This window comes from Thermoascus crustaceus, assembly GCF_041956765.1.
Source record: "Thermoascus crustaceus strain CBS 181.67 unplaced genomic scaffold VTN00scaffold_1, whole genome shotgun sequence".
Taxonomy (NCBI): domain Eukaryota; kingdom Fungi; phylum Ascomycota; class Eurotiomycetes; order Eurotiales; family Thermoascaceae; genus Thermoascus; species Thermoascus crustaceus.
In genome coordinates, this window is record NW_027192527.1 from 1,208,196 (window position 1) to 1,220,580 (window position 12,385).

Consider the following 12,385-nt stretch of genomic DNA (forward strand, 5'->3'; position numbering starts at 1 on the left):
TAATAATGAATTATTCTCTCCTGCAACCATTGTACTAATGAAATAGTAACTCAAACTGCACAATAAGTAGGTAAGTACTTCTTTTATTCAAACGTCGTGAATAGTGTAGATTATTCAAATCAGGCTGTGACAGGAGCTAGATCCCTGAGGCGACTCGAAACCTTGGAGTCTCATAGTCTCTTTATTCTGCAGGCTCTCAACATCCCACTTTGCCATGTTTGGAAGGTATGCAACTATTGGAAGAGCCTATTTCCCCTCCAGGAAGCTCTCAGGTGTGCTCTCAAAGGCCTTCTCTATAACACCCAGTCCGAGGTCCAGCTCCTCCTCCGTGATGGTGATAGGAGGCGCAATCCGCAACACGCCTCCAAACGAAGCCATATTCGCCAGATTCGCCGACAATCCCAGCTCGTACATCTTATCCGCAAGCTTCATCCCCAACTCTGTTCCCTGAGCCCTAGTCTTCCGATCAGCGATGATCTCCACACCCGCCATCAACCCTCTTCCCCGAACGTCTCCGATACACGGGTACTTCTTCTGAAATTCCCTCAGCCTAGCATGCAGCCTCACTCCCAACCGTCTAGACCTCTCCACCAACCCATCGCGCTGCACGATCTCGAGGACCTTGGCCCCAACAGCCGCAGGAAGCGGATCGTTCACGTGCGTCGTGTAGAACAGGAACCCGCGCTCCGCGCAGCGCTGCTCGATCTCCGCCGACGTCACCACCGCAGACAGCGGGATCCCGTTTCCAAGCGTCTTGCTTAGCGCCAGGATGTCCGGGACGACGCCGTTGTCTTCGTGCTGGAACGCGAACATGTCCCCACATCGTCCGATAGCAGTCTGGGCCTCGTCGACGATTAGAAGCATCCCGCGTTGCTCGCAGTGTCGTTTCATCGCGGCCATGTACCCGGGCGGGAGGACGAGCATGCCGCCCGAGGAGAGGATCGGTTCGAGGATTACGGCTGCGAGGGAGCCGGTGGATTGTTGGTCCACGATGGACCAGCCGTAGTTGAGTTCTGTTTCCCAGTCGTAGGTGCCATCTGGGTGGCGGAAGGGGGAGCGGTATGCGTTTGGGCTGGGGAGGTAGAGGGTTCCAGGGACCTATACACATTCACCATTTGAGTATTTACGTCTGTATACCGCGCATACTATAGAAACTTAGGGGCTTGGATGAGGATCTTTTTAATTCGATAGAGGGGCTCGATCTGGGAGATTGTATCGAGATTAATGGCTCGGTACATACCATTGGTCCGTAACCTTGTCGTCCCTTGTGATACTAGGATTGCCAAATCAGTTAATATATGAAGCTCTATAAGAATCACTCTTTTATGTGGGAAAGAACATGCCCAAAGACAAGAGAAAGGGCAAAAAAATAAAAAAAAACCATACCGTCACACTCCTCGCCGCATCCGTCATCCCATGCCACGATCCCCCCAGAGCCACAACCTCATACTTCCCCGTATAGAGCTTCGCCATCTTAATCGCCGCCTCATTCGACTCTCCCCCCGTACTCAAGAACATCATCTTTTCCAGCCCCGGCGACGGCAACACATCCCTCAACCTCCCCGCCAACTCCAGCACCGGCGGACTCAACATCCCACTGAACAGGTGGTCGAGTGTACCCGCGTGCTCGTGGATCGTGGCCACGATCTCCGGGTGCCCGTGCCCGATCAGGCAGGACATCTGGCCCGAGGTGAAGTCGAGGATGCGCCGGCCGTCTGCGGTGTAGACGAAGACGCCGGAGGCGCGGGTCGCGAGGAAGGGGAGGAAGGTGCCGCCGCCGCCGTAGCGGATCAGGTGGGTTGTTGAGGCTTGGTAGAGGGGGCGATTGTGATTGTTGGAAGGGTCTGTTTTGACTCCATTGGTATTGGAGGAGTTGGGGCTGTTGTCGTCTTTGGTGGTTGTGACTGTGTTGGCCATTGGAGGTACTATATTAGGAGTGCGTTCTATTCAGGATGGAAAATGGAGAAAGAAAAAAGTATATTCGAGTCCTTGAACAAGGAATATGTTAATATTCTATATATACTACCGCCATAATGGTCGTCAGGTCCTTATCCACAGAGTCTGAGTATGAAGCGGGATATGCGGGGTCTGCAGAATGATAATGTGCTACTAGATCATGCAGGATACGAGTCTGAGCGTGCATCCTCGCACGAATCAGAATGTCATTAGTCAATTTTTTTTTCCACGGATATACTTGACTTATTTGTACTAGAACGTTAGCTGTCTTGTGGTTTTTGACTCTACATGGTGTGGTGACCTTCGCATATTTCTTATCCGCGGAAAATGGATGTCAGGTGGAATCCCCGAGGGAAAGGCAAAGCACTGATAAGGTACTTGGTATTATATTTTCCACGGAAAGCAGTCTTCCAGAGATTCGTATGACCTGAATTGCTTAGATACGTAGGCTCGTAGGGATTAGGGCAGTCCATAGAGGATGCTAAGGAGGATACCCCAGTGGTCCTTGATAGGAGCGGAATACGTGCAGCTGTTAGTCCCTTAGCAGACATCGTATTCTGTCGATAATTTACCAATTTAAAAGAGACTATTATATCGTTGCTCTCATTGTGGAATCTAACTTCGGTTGTTGAGGTCGTGACCTGTTTAACTATATATTGATGAACAGTTTCTTCTCCGTCGCTTGTTCCTATCGGACGAAATGCATTTGTGATGTATTAATCACCTCAGTGGAGAGCTAGATCTCTAAGCTCTGGTGTCAAAGTCCTGCTTAGACACATCCTGCTTGGAATCTCTTGATAAAGCACATCAGCTATTTAAAGACCAGCATCATACTTTTTGTACATCATATCGAACAGTCTCAAGTCGTTCATCGCATCCTCTGCACTAGTCTTTATCTCTTTGCCATCGACCAAGCAAGAGTAAAGTTCCTGCAGTTCCGCCGTATAGGCGTCCTCGTAGGACGATACTATTTCTCTGACTTCCTTCTCCCCAGTCTCGGTCAATTCCTCTACCCTCACAGTTGTAGGCAGTCCCTTGACATACGGAGTGTCGTAATGAATCGACACCCTTTTCTTCTCCCCATACACAGCCAGGTGTGCGTCGAAGGTCGGGACCATATCTATACCACTTTCGTACGTCACTGAAAACGGAGCTCCCGACTTGTCTTTGTAGTTGAGGATGGCAGAATAGAAGGGATCGTTGACTGACACTCCAGCAACCGACTCCGGAAATCCCAGGGTCTCCCTCATCATCGACAAATCATGCGAGCCCAAGCTTCCCAGGAATCGACAGTACTTCTGTTTCTCAGGCGTGATCTCCTGCCCAGGGAAAGCTTCCCTGAAAAGACCATCCAACAACCGCGTCCGCTCCTCCGCCGCTCCCGGCGGGAAGTCGAAATTCTTTGACTGAAACGTCCCCGACTGAGAAACGAAAAACGAATTAGGACCACTGAAGTCGCGCGCCCGCGCGTACAGGATGCGTGGGATGGATGCGATCTCCCTCTTGAATGCCTGGGTGAACGAAGGTGCATACCGCCTCATGTAGCCCACGAACACGCGCGGGCCGTTGGCCGCCTTTTCAGCATCGACGATCCTCTGCGCGGCAGGCAGCGACAACGTAATCGGTTTCTCGATCATGACATGTTTCCCGGCCTCGAGCGCCGCGATGGCGTATACGGCGTGGAACTCGTCCGAGGTGAGGATGAAGACGACGTCCACGGTGGCGTCCCTGATCACTTCGTACAGGTCTGTGCTGCATTTTGGGATGTGGAACTTCGAGGCACAGTGCTCTGCATTCTTGCGCGAGATATCACAGACCGCAGTCACTTCGTAGAGGTGGGACAGGAGACCCAACGTAGGGAGATGGATGACCTGAGCGACTTCCCCGGCCCCGATGATACCGACGCGGAGCTTTCGCGATGCCATCTCGAGTGTAGTCAAAGCCAATTGACTAAGCACTATGTCGTAGATCCCAATGTACCTGAGCTTTGGGGGACTGTTCGTCGCAATCTCCCAGGCTTATATACTAGGACAGGGGTCCTGTTCCACAGTTGATGATCGCAATTACCCCGCTCCGGCCAAGTCTCGCAGCAGCGTTCAGCAACATCTCTGCGTTAATCCTCATCTCGCAAAGCTCTAGCCTCTAGGTCCCATAAAAAAGATGTCTAAAGCTGGCGATTGGTTTTCGAAGAACCACCTCCTGCATTTGAAGGATAGAGTGGATGTCGATAACGTGGGCGAGACCCGGAATTGGCGTCCCGCGGGACGGTGTAGCCGGTTCGGGGCGCGTTCTATAGGTAGACATAGAACTGTGGAGGCATCCAGGTACAGAATACATAAAGAAAGCACCTTGATCTTGCGGCTATCAAGGCCTGAACCCATGACAAGGAACTACTGTACAGATAAGTTCCAATCTTCGTTATGGGAATGACGTCATTCCAGATGGCTCAGGAACGCGGGGTATCTGTTACTTAGCCAAAGAATCGAACATTAACCACTCAAGCAGCATTGGTGATGGGCCAAGAGATTGGTCGTCTAGAATAAAAGGTAGCAGAGCATTGAGACGTATTTTTATGTAGGATGTCTTTGCTGGTTTCGTAATATCCTCTGCCTTGATTGCGAATTGGTCTTATCGCAATACTCCCAGTCGTCAACTCAGAGGAGTACGGTCGAATACTCTGAGGAATTGTCTGCTCATCTTTGTTGAAGGTTAAGTCTTTTATGCTTTACCCGGGTTAATCATTTACTTTTCCCGTGTCCTTGGCGCATTTCAAAATAATAGGGGCCTTATTATTTGGAGAGCTCGAGAATTTATCAGCCATTCGATGCTTACAAATTCTTCGACTTTGCCACGTCTCTCTGGCAGCGGAATAGATTTCTGATTGCAGAAATATAAGAATCTGATGGAGGTACTCAGCAGCAGGGCTCTCTGCAACCCCTTGCTCCGTTAACTCACCCGGGAAACGTCAGATACTCCTTTCTCTTTAAGTGAGATTCTAAAAGTTCGTGGAACCAGGAATGACTACACGACAAGTGTCTATTACTGAAACATTAGTGATTATGACACGGTCCCTGCGGTATGTGACTGATAAGAAAGATCATATGGGATTACCATTAGAATGATGACAACGCATCATGAAGAAAGGCCCCTCGTTGTGCCGCGGGGCACATGACTACCGTCGTATCACATGCTTTTTGAGCAATCGAAACCCTGTACTTGCCACAGATAGTTTGTTCTCTACCTACCTAGCCAGTACGCACAATGATTTTTGAGGCATACTGATAATCGTGTATCTTCTCCACTTGATAATTAACTACGACTAGTACTCCTGGAAAGAGATGCTGGGCAGTATTATATTCTAGATAGCTGTTTATCAGGTATTTACCCCTGTATGCACTCTCAAGCCCCGCACTTGCCATGCCAGAAGAATGGGAGAGTTCGCATTTTCGGAAAGGCTAGTGGCTCGCTTAAGGAACCTTGTCCATGCTTTGGTGGTCCATAGTGCTTGCAGACTAGGAGAGTTCCCAGGTTCTTGGGGTGGCTCGAACTATGGATCAGAGGCAGGACCCTCTTAAGCCTTGACTATGGAGACCCGTCATATCGATCAACGGATCTGCATGTAGGTGTCCCATCTCTGGAGCCACGGAGATGACGCTATATATAGCAAAAAGTGACCTCATTGAAGGAGGGATCGGACATGACGGGATCCAGAGGAAATCATCTCACAGTGGTCAGGAACATGAAAAAGCAGGAGGCAGGGAGAAGGCCAGGCCGTGATGGTGATGCCCAGCCACCTCTTTTTATCGTGAGACAGGCCGCGACGTGGGAGATGAACATAGGGCTGGGCCCTGCCAAGCACCCCCGCGTTGCCTCGCGACGGCCCGGCTTGTGTTGATTTGCACCCAGAAGCCCCCTAGACCGCTGCGTTGTCGCGGGCCATAGCTCCACTCCCCGGATGATAGCCGATCGCCGTCTATCTGGCAATCGGCCGCTCCATGACGCCCGACAGCTGCCAGCCCTGCCCGTCTTCCAGCCTGTTCTTCTGTCTTCCACGCCAATTGGTTGCTTGCGCTGGCTGACTTACTTGACCTTGCTTTTGTATCCATCTTTGGCTCCAGCCACGGCTTCTTGCTGCCGTGAAGGAAGTTCCCGAGGTTGCTCTTCTCCGGTCGAACTTCCCGCGTCGTCCCCAACGACAACATTCCACCGCCGGCATCCAACATCGACTCTGTCCATCTCTCTCTTGTCCAGCGGGATAGACAGACACAATGATACACACTCGCAGATCAAAAGACACTCACCGGAAGTTCTCTCCTCCTGGTCCTACCTACATGTCCAATGATCAAGTCGGTGGGTGTCATCTCCCGCCCTTGGCTCCCAAGATCCTTACCGCTTCTCCAAGTACGCCTGGCTGCTTCATGCTGTTGCCAACTAACAATGCCACCATTTAGCAAACTACCTGAAGGACCTTCGAACTAATCGACCACCCCGTCCCAGTGGATCGAGGCCATTTCCGAAGAAGCCTACCGATGAGTTGCCTCCACGCGCTTCGTCTGCGCTCTCAACGTCCAGGCGCTCTGAATCCCCTACAAAAGAAGAACGTCTTGCACAGCCACGATCGACCAGTGCTCTATCTCACCGTCGTACCACCTCTGATGCTGCCTCGCTGAGCAGCTCCGCGGGTCGTCCTTTGGTCCAGGAACCTGGGAAATGTTCTCTTGGAAAGAACTTCTCACCCTCACCGAAAGTTGTCCGAACAAGCGTCTCTCCGAGGTCCGTATATCGAGAGAGCAGTCATCGGTGGATGGAGAGAGAGGAGGCTCGCTCACTGCGCGACGCGTTGGAGGAAATGGACCTTCAGGAAGAGATGCGACTGCACGCGGCGGCACAGGACGAGGCAACACAACTTGTGTGGGAACACCAATATCCTGGGGTTCCCTACAAAAATCCGCACGCGCCGTATCGGAATCCGGACGCAAACAGATTCCGCCAACATCTGGAGAAGGGCAGCCATACGAGGAATCAGAGTTTACGGAACCGGGAGTACCGTTCTTCATTGGATGGATCCCCGGGGAGGTACCATGGCACTACCACTGTGGAATCCCCGGATTCCACGGAATCCCCAGACTCCAACCACGAACCGTCTTCCAAGAATGATCCCTTTCGGAAGAAAGGGAAAGTCAATTTTGCGGAGCCCGTGGAAGAAGGGTCTGAGTCGACTGGCCTGGAAAAGAGCTCTGGGCCGAAACCGAGTAATTCCAGCTGCATCTTCAGGAACCCAGAAGACCGAATCTATGAAGAGCCCGACCAATCTAGCGACAAAATAGAACAACAGAACGATTCAACTGCCTCTGCTACGTCTGCATTAAAGGCCAAGCCCCGGAATTCGCTTCCTCTGAGCTCCGGGTCTCGTCCCTATCGATCTAGCTTTATCAATAAGCTCTCTCGTCTTGACCTCCACGAGCATCCTCCTACTCAGTCACACAATCCGGAATACACAACAAATACTCCCACACCATCTACTGACTCGAGGACGGGCGAAAATAAGGTTCCTACCAAAAATGGGATCGAGATACGCAGCGAGGAGATCCGCGCGGCTACCAGCATGAAATTAAAAGATCGAAGCAGGAAACTTCCGATGCCAACGGCCGTCAGTGATCGTCCGGGACGACCGATCGTGAGCTTCGACCCAAGTTGGGAGCCGAGTGAAGAGAAACCGAAGAGCAATAGCCCCGATCGTGGTAGCACGTCGCAGGGATCGTCTTCCGCATCTCCTGCTTCCACTCCCTCAGCTCCCGCCATTAGCGTATCTGAACCTTCCTCGATACCAACAATCAACCTTCCAGATAACCATGTTCCCACCATCGGGGAAATGGAGCCTCCATCTGAGGACAATACAGGTTGTGCGAGACCGCTACCAGACCCCAAGGGCAGTAAAAATAGGAAGCCCGCTCAGAAGGCTACCTCTCAGGCTCGTTGGTATTCTCCATACACCAGAGCTGGTGTTCCGACCGCTACGTGCGATACCTGCTCTCTCCCTATCTCCGGCCGGGTCGTAACTGCGGCGGGATCACGTTTCCACCCGGAATGCTTTACTTGCTACCATTGCGGTACCGGTCTCGAATGTGTTGCTTTCTACCAAGAGCCGGAAGCAAAACGAGCTGAGAGACTAGAAAACGCGTCGAAAGACGATGAAGAAGCGCAGGCCCTGCGATTCTATTGTCACCTTGACTTTCATGAGCTTTTCAGCCCGAGGTGTAAGAGCTGCAAGACCCCAATCGAGGGCGAAGTCGTGATAGCTTGTGGGGCAGAATGGCATGTTGGTCACTTCTTCTGCGCCGAGTGTGGTGATGTACGTCGAAACTCCTCTATTCAGATCTCCTATTCGTCGTTAATGAGTGTCAGAATCGTTTGCTAACCGTTTGACAGCCTTTCAACGCTGAAACTCCCTTCGTGGAGAAGGATGGCTTCGCGTGGTGTCTTCGTTGCCATTCTCGCCGTACGGCTTCCCGTTGTATGGGCTGCAAACAGCCCGTGCTCGAGGATGTTGTTGTCACTGCCCTGGGAGGACAGTGGCACGATAAGTGCTTCGTGTGCCACGAGTGTGGCAGTGGATTTGGTCCTGAGGGTCGATTCTTTGTCAGGCAAGGTGAGCCCAGGAGAACAGCAAAGGGACGCATCATTGGAGGCCCAGTCCAGCTGGCGGTCTGTGAAAGATGCGAAGGTATAAGGTTGAAAAACCAGATTTAATCCTGTCGCTTTTCAGCGGTCATCCAACCTACCCCCGATAGGTAGAGTTGGATGTGACCTAGAATACTCACAACTGTCAAGCAGCTTACCGCTGGACAGCTTTCAGAAAGCGCTTCTCGGCTGATCCATCGTCTGCCTTGGATGTTGACTGACTACTTATGACTCATTGCGTTTGCGATTTATTTTTGGATTCCTGGAGTCCAGCAGAATGTTGCACGGTTCATCATGCAAGTTGTTTTTCTCTAGACGGCGGAAAAGGAAACGACCCGATAGACCAACGATCTTCCTATCTTCATGGCGTGTGCAATGGCTCTGTCCTTGCGGAGTTTGAGCGATCTGCATTTTTGACATGACTGTTTATCTTGCCTTGCATATTTTAACTGCAGGACACCTTGGCCTTTTGACTCGAGGCCAATTGGGTCCGTTCATGAAACGGTCATCTCAGCTGTTGTACAGTTTGCTTTTTTTGTCATATAAGACATATATTAGTTACTATTGTCATCGAGAATGCCTGTATCTATAGCGCTGTGAACAATTTGAAATTGCATATCTTATCTATTGTTCCCGTCGCGCTTCCCTGAACGGGAAGCGATATAGACATCACCAAATCACATAGTAATCACCCTGCCTTTTCGCGGAAGTAGATGTTTTAGAGAAAGCCTATTGACAACAAACATGGGGCAACACACTTGTTGCTGTAATCTAGACAAGACGCTATATAGTATAGTATCAAGAGCTGGCAGCAGCCGGCCACTCGGGATCAGGCAGCCGCCTGAACACCGCAACATACTTATTCCCCTTATTCCTCGTAACCTTCTTCCCTTCCTCCGTCTCCTCCCTCATAACCGCCACACAGGGATCCTTCTCCAGCTCCTCATCCGACACCCGCTCCCACAGCTCCTTGATTCCGGTATCCCCGTTTCCTTCCCTCTCATCTTCCGCCTCCTCTTCATCTTCACTGGCCGCCTCCTCCCGACCATCCCCCTCTGGCTTACTACCCTTATTCCGCTTCACAAAATGCCTCAATATCCACCGATGATACTCCTCCACGTCCGTGATCGTGTACAGCAGTCCTCCGGGCCTCAGCACGAACGCGTACTCGGCGTTCAGTGCCGGGGAGACGATCCGCGCCTTATGCTTCCGGGCCTTGAAGTGCGGATCGGGGAAACAGATGAAGATCTTGGACAGTTGGCCCCGGGCGAAGAAGTTGGGGAGGAATTTCATCGTGTTGGTTCGGAGGGCGGAGATGTTTTGGTAGCCACCTGGGATTAAGGTTGTTGGGGCTGAGGTGGAGGAAGTGGATGGGGAGGGGGAGGGGGCGGTGGTTTCGGTCGGTTGTGGGAGGGTTTCGGAGGGAGTGGTGGGTTGAGGAGGAGGGGGAGAGGTTGCGGATGGTGAGGCGGAGGTTGAGGATGTTGCCTTTTGTTGTAGTAGTTGTAGTTGTTGCTGTCGGAGGACGTTGATGCGGGTTGTCAGGTATTCGAGAACTTGGGTGCGGATTTCCATTCCTGTTGTTATTCAGATAATTGTCAGTTCCTGGATCTAGCCATATCTCGCCCTCCCAATTCTAGCGAAATTGTTCTATCTACTCACCAACCATCAACGTATCCGGCAACAGCGGCGCCAGTCCAACGAGCAGCCCGCCATACCCGCACCCGATATCCACCACTTCAACGTCCTTAATGAGGTTCCTGGCCCCGGACAGGTTCGTGCTGTTCGGATCCGGATCCACGAAGGCGGGGAAGTGCGTTGCCCAGTTCATGTGCGCGGGGCTGATGGGGCTGTTACCAGTAGATACCTTGTTAGTTTTTGTTTCCTCGATTGAGTATTACGCAATTGGTCTTCATCTCCGTCTAGATAGATACCTATCTATCCCAACACGAGGGGAGATGGAGTCTAGACATACTAATCCAACTGATGATCCGAGAACGGATTCGCGTGCGCCCGCTGCCGGTAGAACTTCTTCTTGGGCAGCTTGATCGGCGCAGCAGCAGCGGCGCCTTCATTCTGCTGCGCCTGAGCCTGCGCCTGGCGGTACTGCTCACGCTTCTGGCGCTTGGTCGGAGGAGGCGGCATGACTAGCGGTGATCCGGTGTTCGGGAACGTTGGGATGCGGACCGCGATAGGAACGGGTAGGATATCGCTGTGTTGGAGTTGGAGGAAGCTGGGGATAAGTCTGGGGCGGGGCAGTGATGAGAGGGGAGATAATACCATCGAAGGTAGACGGAGTGAGAGGGGAGCGAAGTTTTTTGCGAGGATCGTGCTCCCGCTCAGGGCGTGATGCGGACTAAAATTAAGCTTAACCCCGCGGGTGCCCGGAGCAGCGTGTTGCGACGGGTTGTTAAAGCACGTCAATTGCTTTTGTAGTCGTGCATAATGGTTACTTGAGGTATAGAAGAATCTCTTCTATATGTACCTAAATTTATATTGCATGGATCTAGGTAAATAAGGTGTTCCGCACCGGAGTCAAACAGGGCGGTGCCCAAGTCCGGTAAGCAGCTAGTGCTCCGACCCGAGCTCACCAGCCTCTTTCTCTATCTTATCTGTTCTCATTCATCCCATCTCCGACAGACAGAAATACACTTCTCCACGTCCAGAGCACGGCGCAGTCGTGCATCGATTGCTGACTCTTCTTCTTTCTTTAGCTCGAGCTTTAGACAAAATACATCATACTGCCTGAGTACGGTATACATACTGTCTCACACACCGCGGATTGAACCTACCATCCATACCTACCCCTCCTTCGCCCCTCCTTCACGACAAGCGACCGCGATAGCGACCATGACATCCTCCTCCCCCTCCTTCTCAAATACAAACATTTCCATCTCCGGAATCCCTTCCGCCGCCGCCGCATCATCCTCCACCCCAACATCATCAACCAACCCCGAATCACAATCGACAAGCACATTCAAATTCCCCACCACCTACTCCTTCCCGCCCTTCTTCACGCCCCAACCCAACTCCTCCACGCGCCACTCCCAGCTCCAGAAATGGTCGTCCCTGATCCAATCCTGGTGCCGACACCACCGGATCTGGAAACTCTCGCTGATCGACGCCGTCGAGACGCCGCTGTTCCACAACGCGCAGCTGCGGAAGCGGGTGAGTCTGAGCGAGGCGCGGAATATCGTGGATTGGATGGCGCGGAGTGAGGAGGAAGGTGGGGGTGGGAGGAGGGCGGAATGGGTGTCGTCGTCCCGGGGGGAGAAGAATGAGGCGTGGATTTGGTGGAGGAGGCCGGAGGAGTGGGCGGGGGTGGTTGCGGATTGGGTGAGTAGACTTTTTTCGATTTTGAGTGTCGAATTGGGATGTTGAATGTTATTTGTTATTTGGCAATGTGGATGAATGCTGACGCTTAGGCTGATACAGGTTGAAGAGACGGGGCAGAAGAATACCGTTCTTACGCTGTATGAGTTGATAGAGGGGGATGCGACCATCTCGCAAGGTAAGCTGATCGTGAAGCTCCCTTGTTGGCTGAGCACTGACTCTTCAGAATTCCACGGCATGGACCCAGACGTAATGCTCCGATCCCTCAACGTCCTCGTGAAACGCGGCAAGGCACAGATCTTCGGCGCTGAAGGCCAGGAAGGTGTCAAGTTCTTCTGAGAGAACGATCGGCATACTCCGAACAAATATGTATAGCACAGTACAAAATGCTTCAAATTGCTATGGGTATTCCCTA

The 12,385-nt window shown here is 52.0% G+C and overlaps 5 protein-coding genes across 5 annotated transcripts; 2 read left to right on the forward strand and 3 right to left on the reverse strand.

Annotated features, from left to right (window-relative positions):
* Positions 1-246: 246 nt before the first annotated feature.
* Positions 247-1,917, reverse strand: VTN00DRAFT_426 (uncharacterized protein; the record flags this gene model as incomplete). Its single annotated transcript, XM_069430668.1, has 3 exons — positions 247-1,098; positions 1,241-1,273; positions 1,387-1,917. 3 exons carry the CDS (start codon positions 1,915-1,917, stop codon positions 247-249), a joined length of 1,416 nt encoding a protein of 471 aa, XP_069291134.1.
* Positions 1,918-2,771: 854 nt separating this feature from the next.
* VTN00DRAFT_427 (uncharacterized protein) lies at positions 2,772-3,881 on the reverse strand (the record flags this gene model as incomplete). Its single annotated transcript, XM_069430679.1, has 1 exon — positions 2,772-3,881. The coding sequence occupies one exon, from the start codon at positions 3,879-3,881 to the stop codon at positions 2,772-2,774; it is 1,110 nt and encodes a 369-aa protein (XP_069291135.1).
* Positions 3,882-6,224: 2,343 nt separating this feature from the next.
* On the forward strand, positions 6,225-8,706 carry VTN00DRAFT_428 (uncharacterized protein; the record flags this gene model as incomplete). The annotated part of the gene is made up of 3 exons (XM_069430690.1): positions 6,225-6,306; positions 6,408-8,308; positions 8,386-8,706. 3 exons carry the CDS (start codon positions 6,225-6,227, stop codon positions 8,704-8,706), a joined length of 2,304 nt encoding a protein of 767 aa, XP_069291136.1.
* A 729-nt stretch (positions 8,707-9,435) lies between these two features.
* On the reverse strand, positions 9,436-10,782 carry VTN00DRAFT_429 (uncharacterized protein; the record flags this gene model as incomplete). Its single annotated transcript, XM_069430701.1, has 3 exons — positions 9,436-10,214; positions 10,300-10,487; positions 10,613-10,782. The coding sequence occupies 3 exons, from the start codon at positions 10,780-10,782 to the stop codon at positions 9,436-9,438; spliced, it is 1,137 nt and encodes a 378-aa protein (XP_069291137.1).
* A 705-nt stretch (positions 10,783-11,487) lies between these two features.
* On the forward strand, positions 11,488-12,309 carry VTN00DRAFT_430 (uncharacterized protein; the record flags this gene model as incomplete). Its single annotated transcript, XM_069430713.1, has 3 exons — positions 11,488-11,973; positions 12,073-12,148; positions 12,197-12,309. The coding sequence occupies 3 exons, from the start codon at positions 11,488-11,490 to the stop codon at positions 12,307-12,309; spliced, it is 675 nt and encodes a 224-aa protein (XP_069291138.1).
* Between the last annotated feature and the right edge of the window lie 76 nt (positions 12,310-12,385).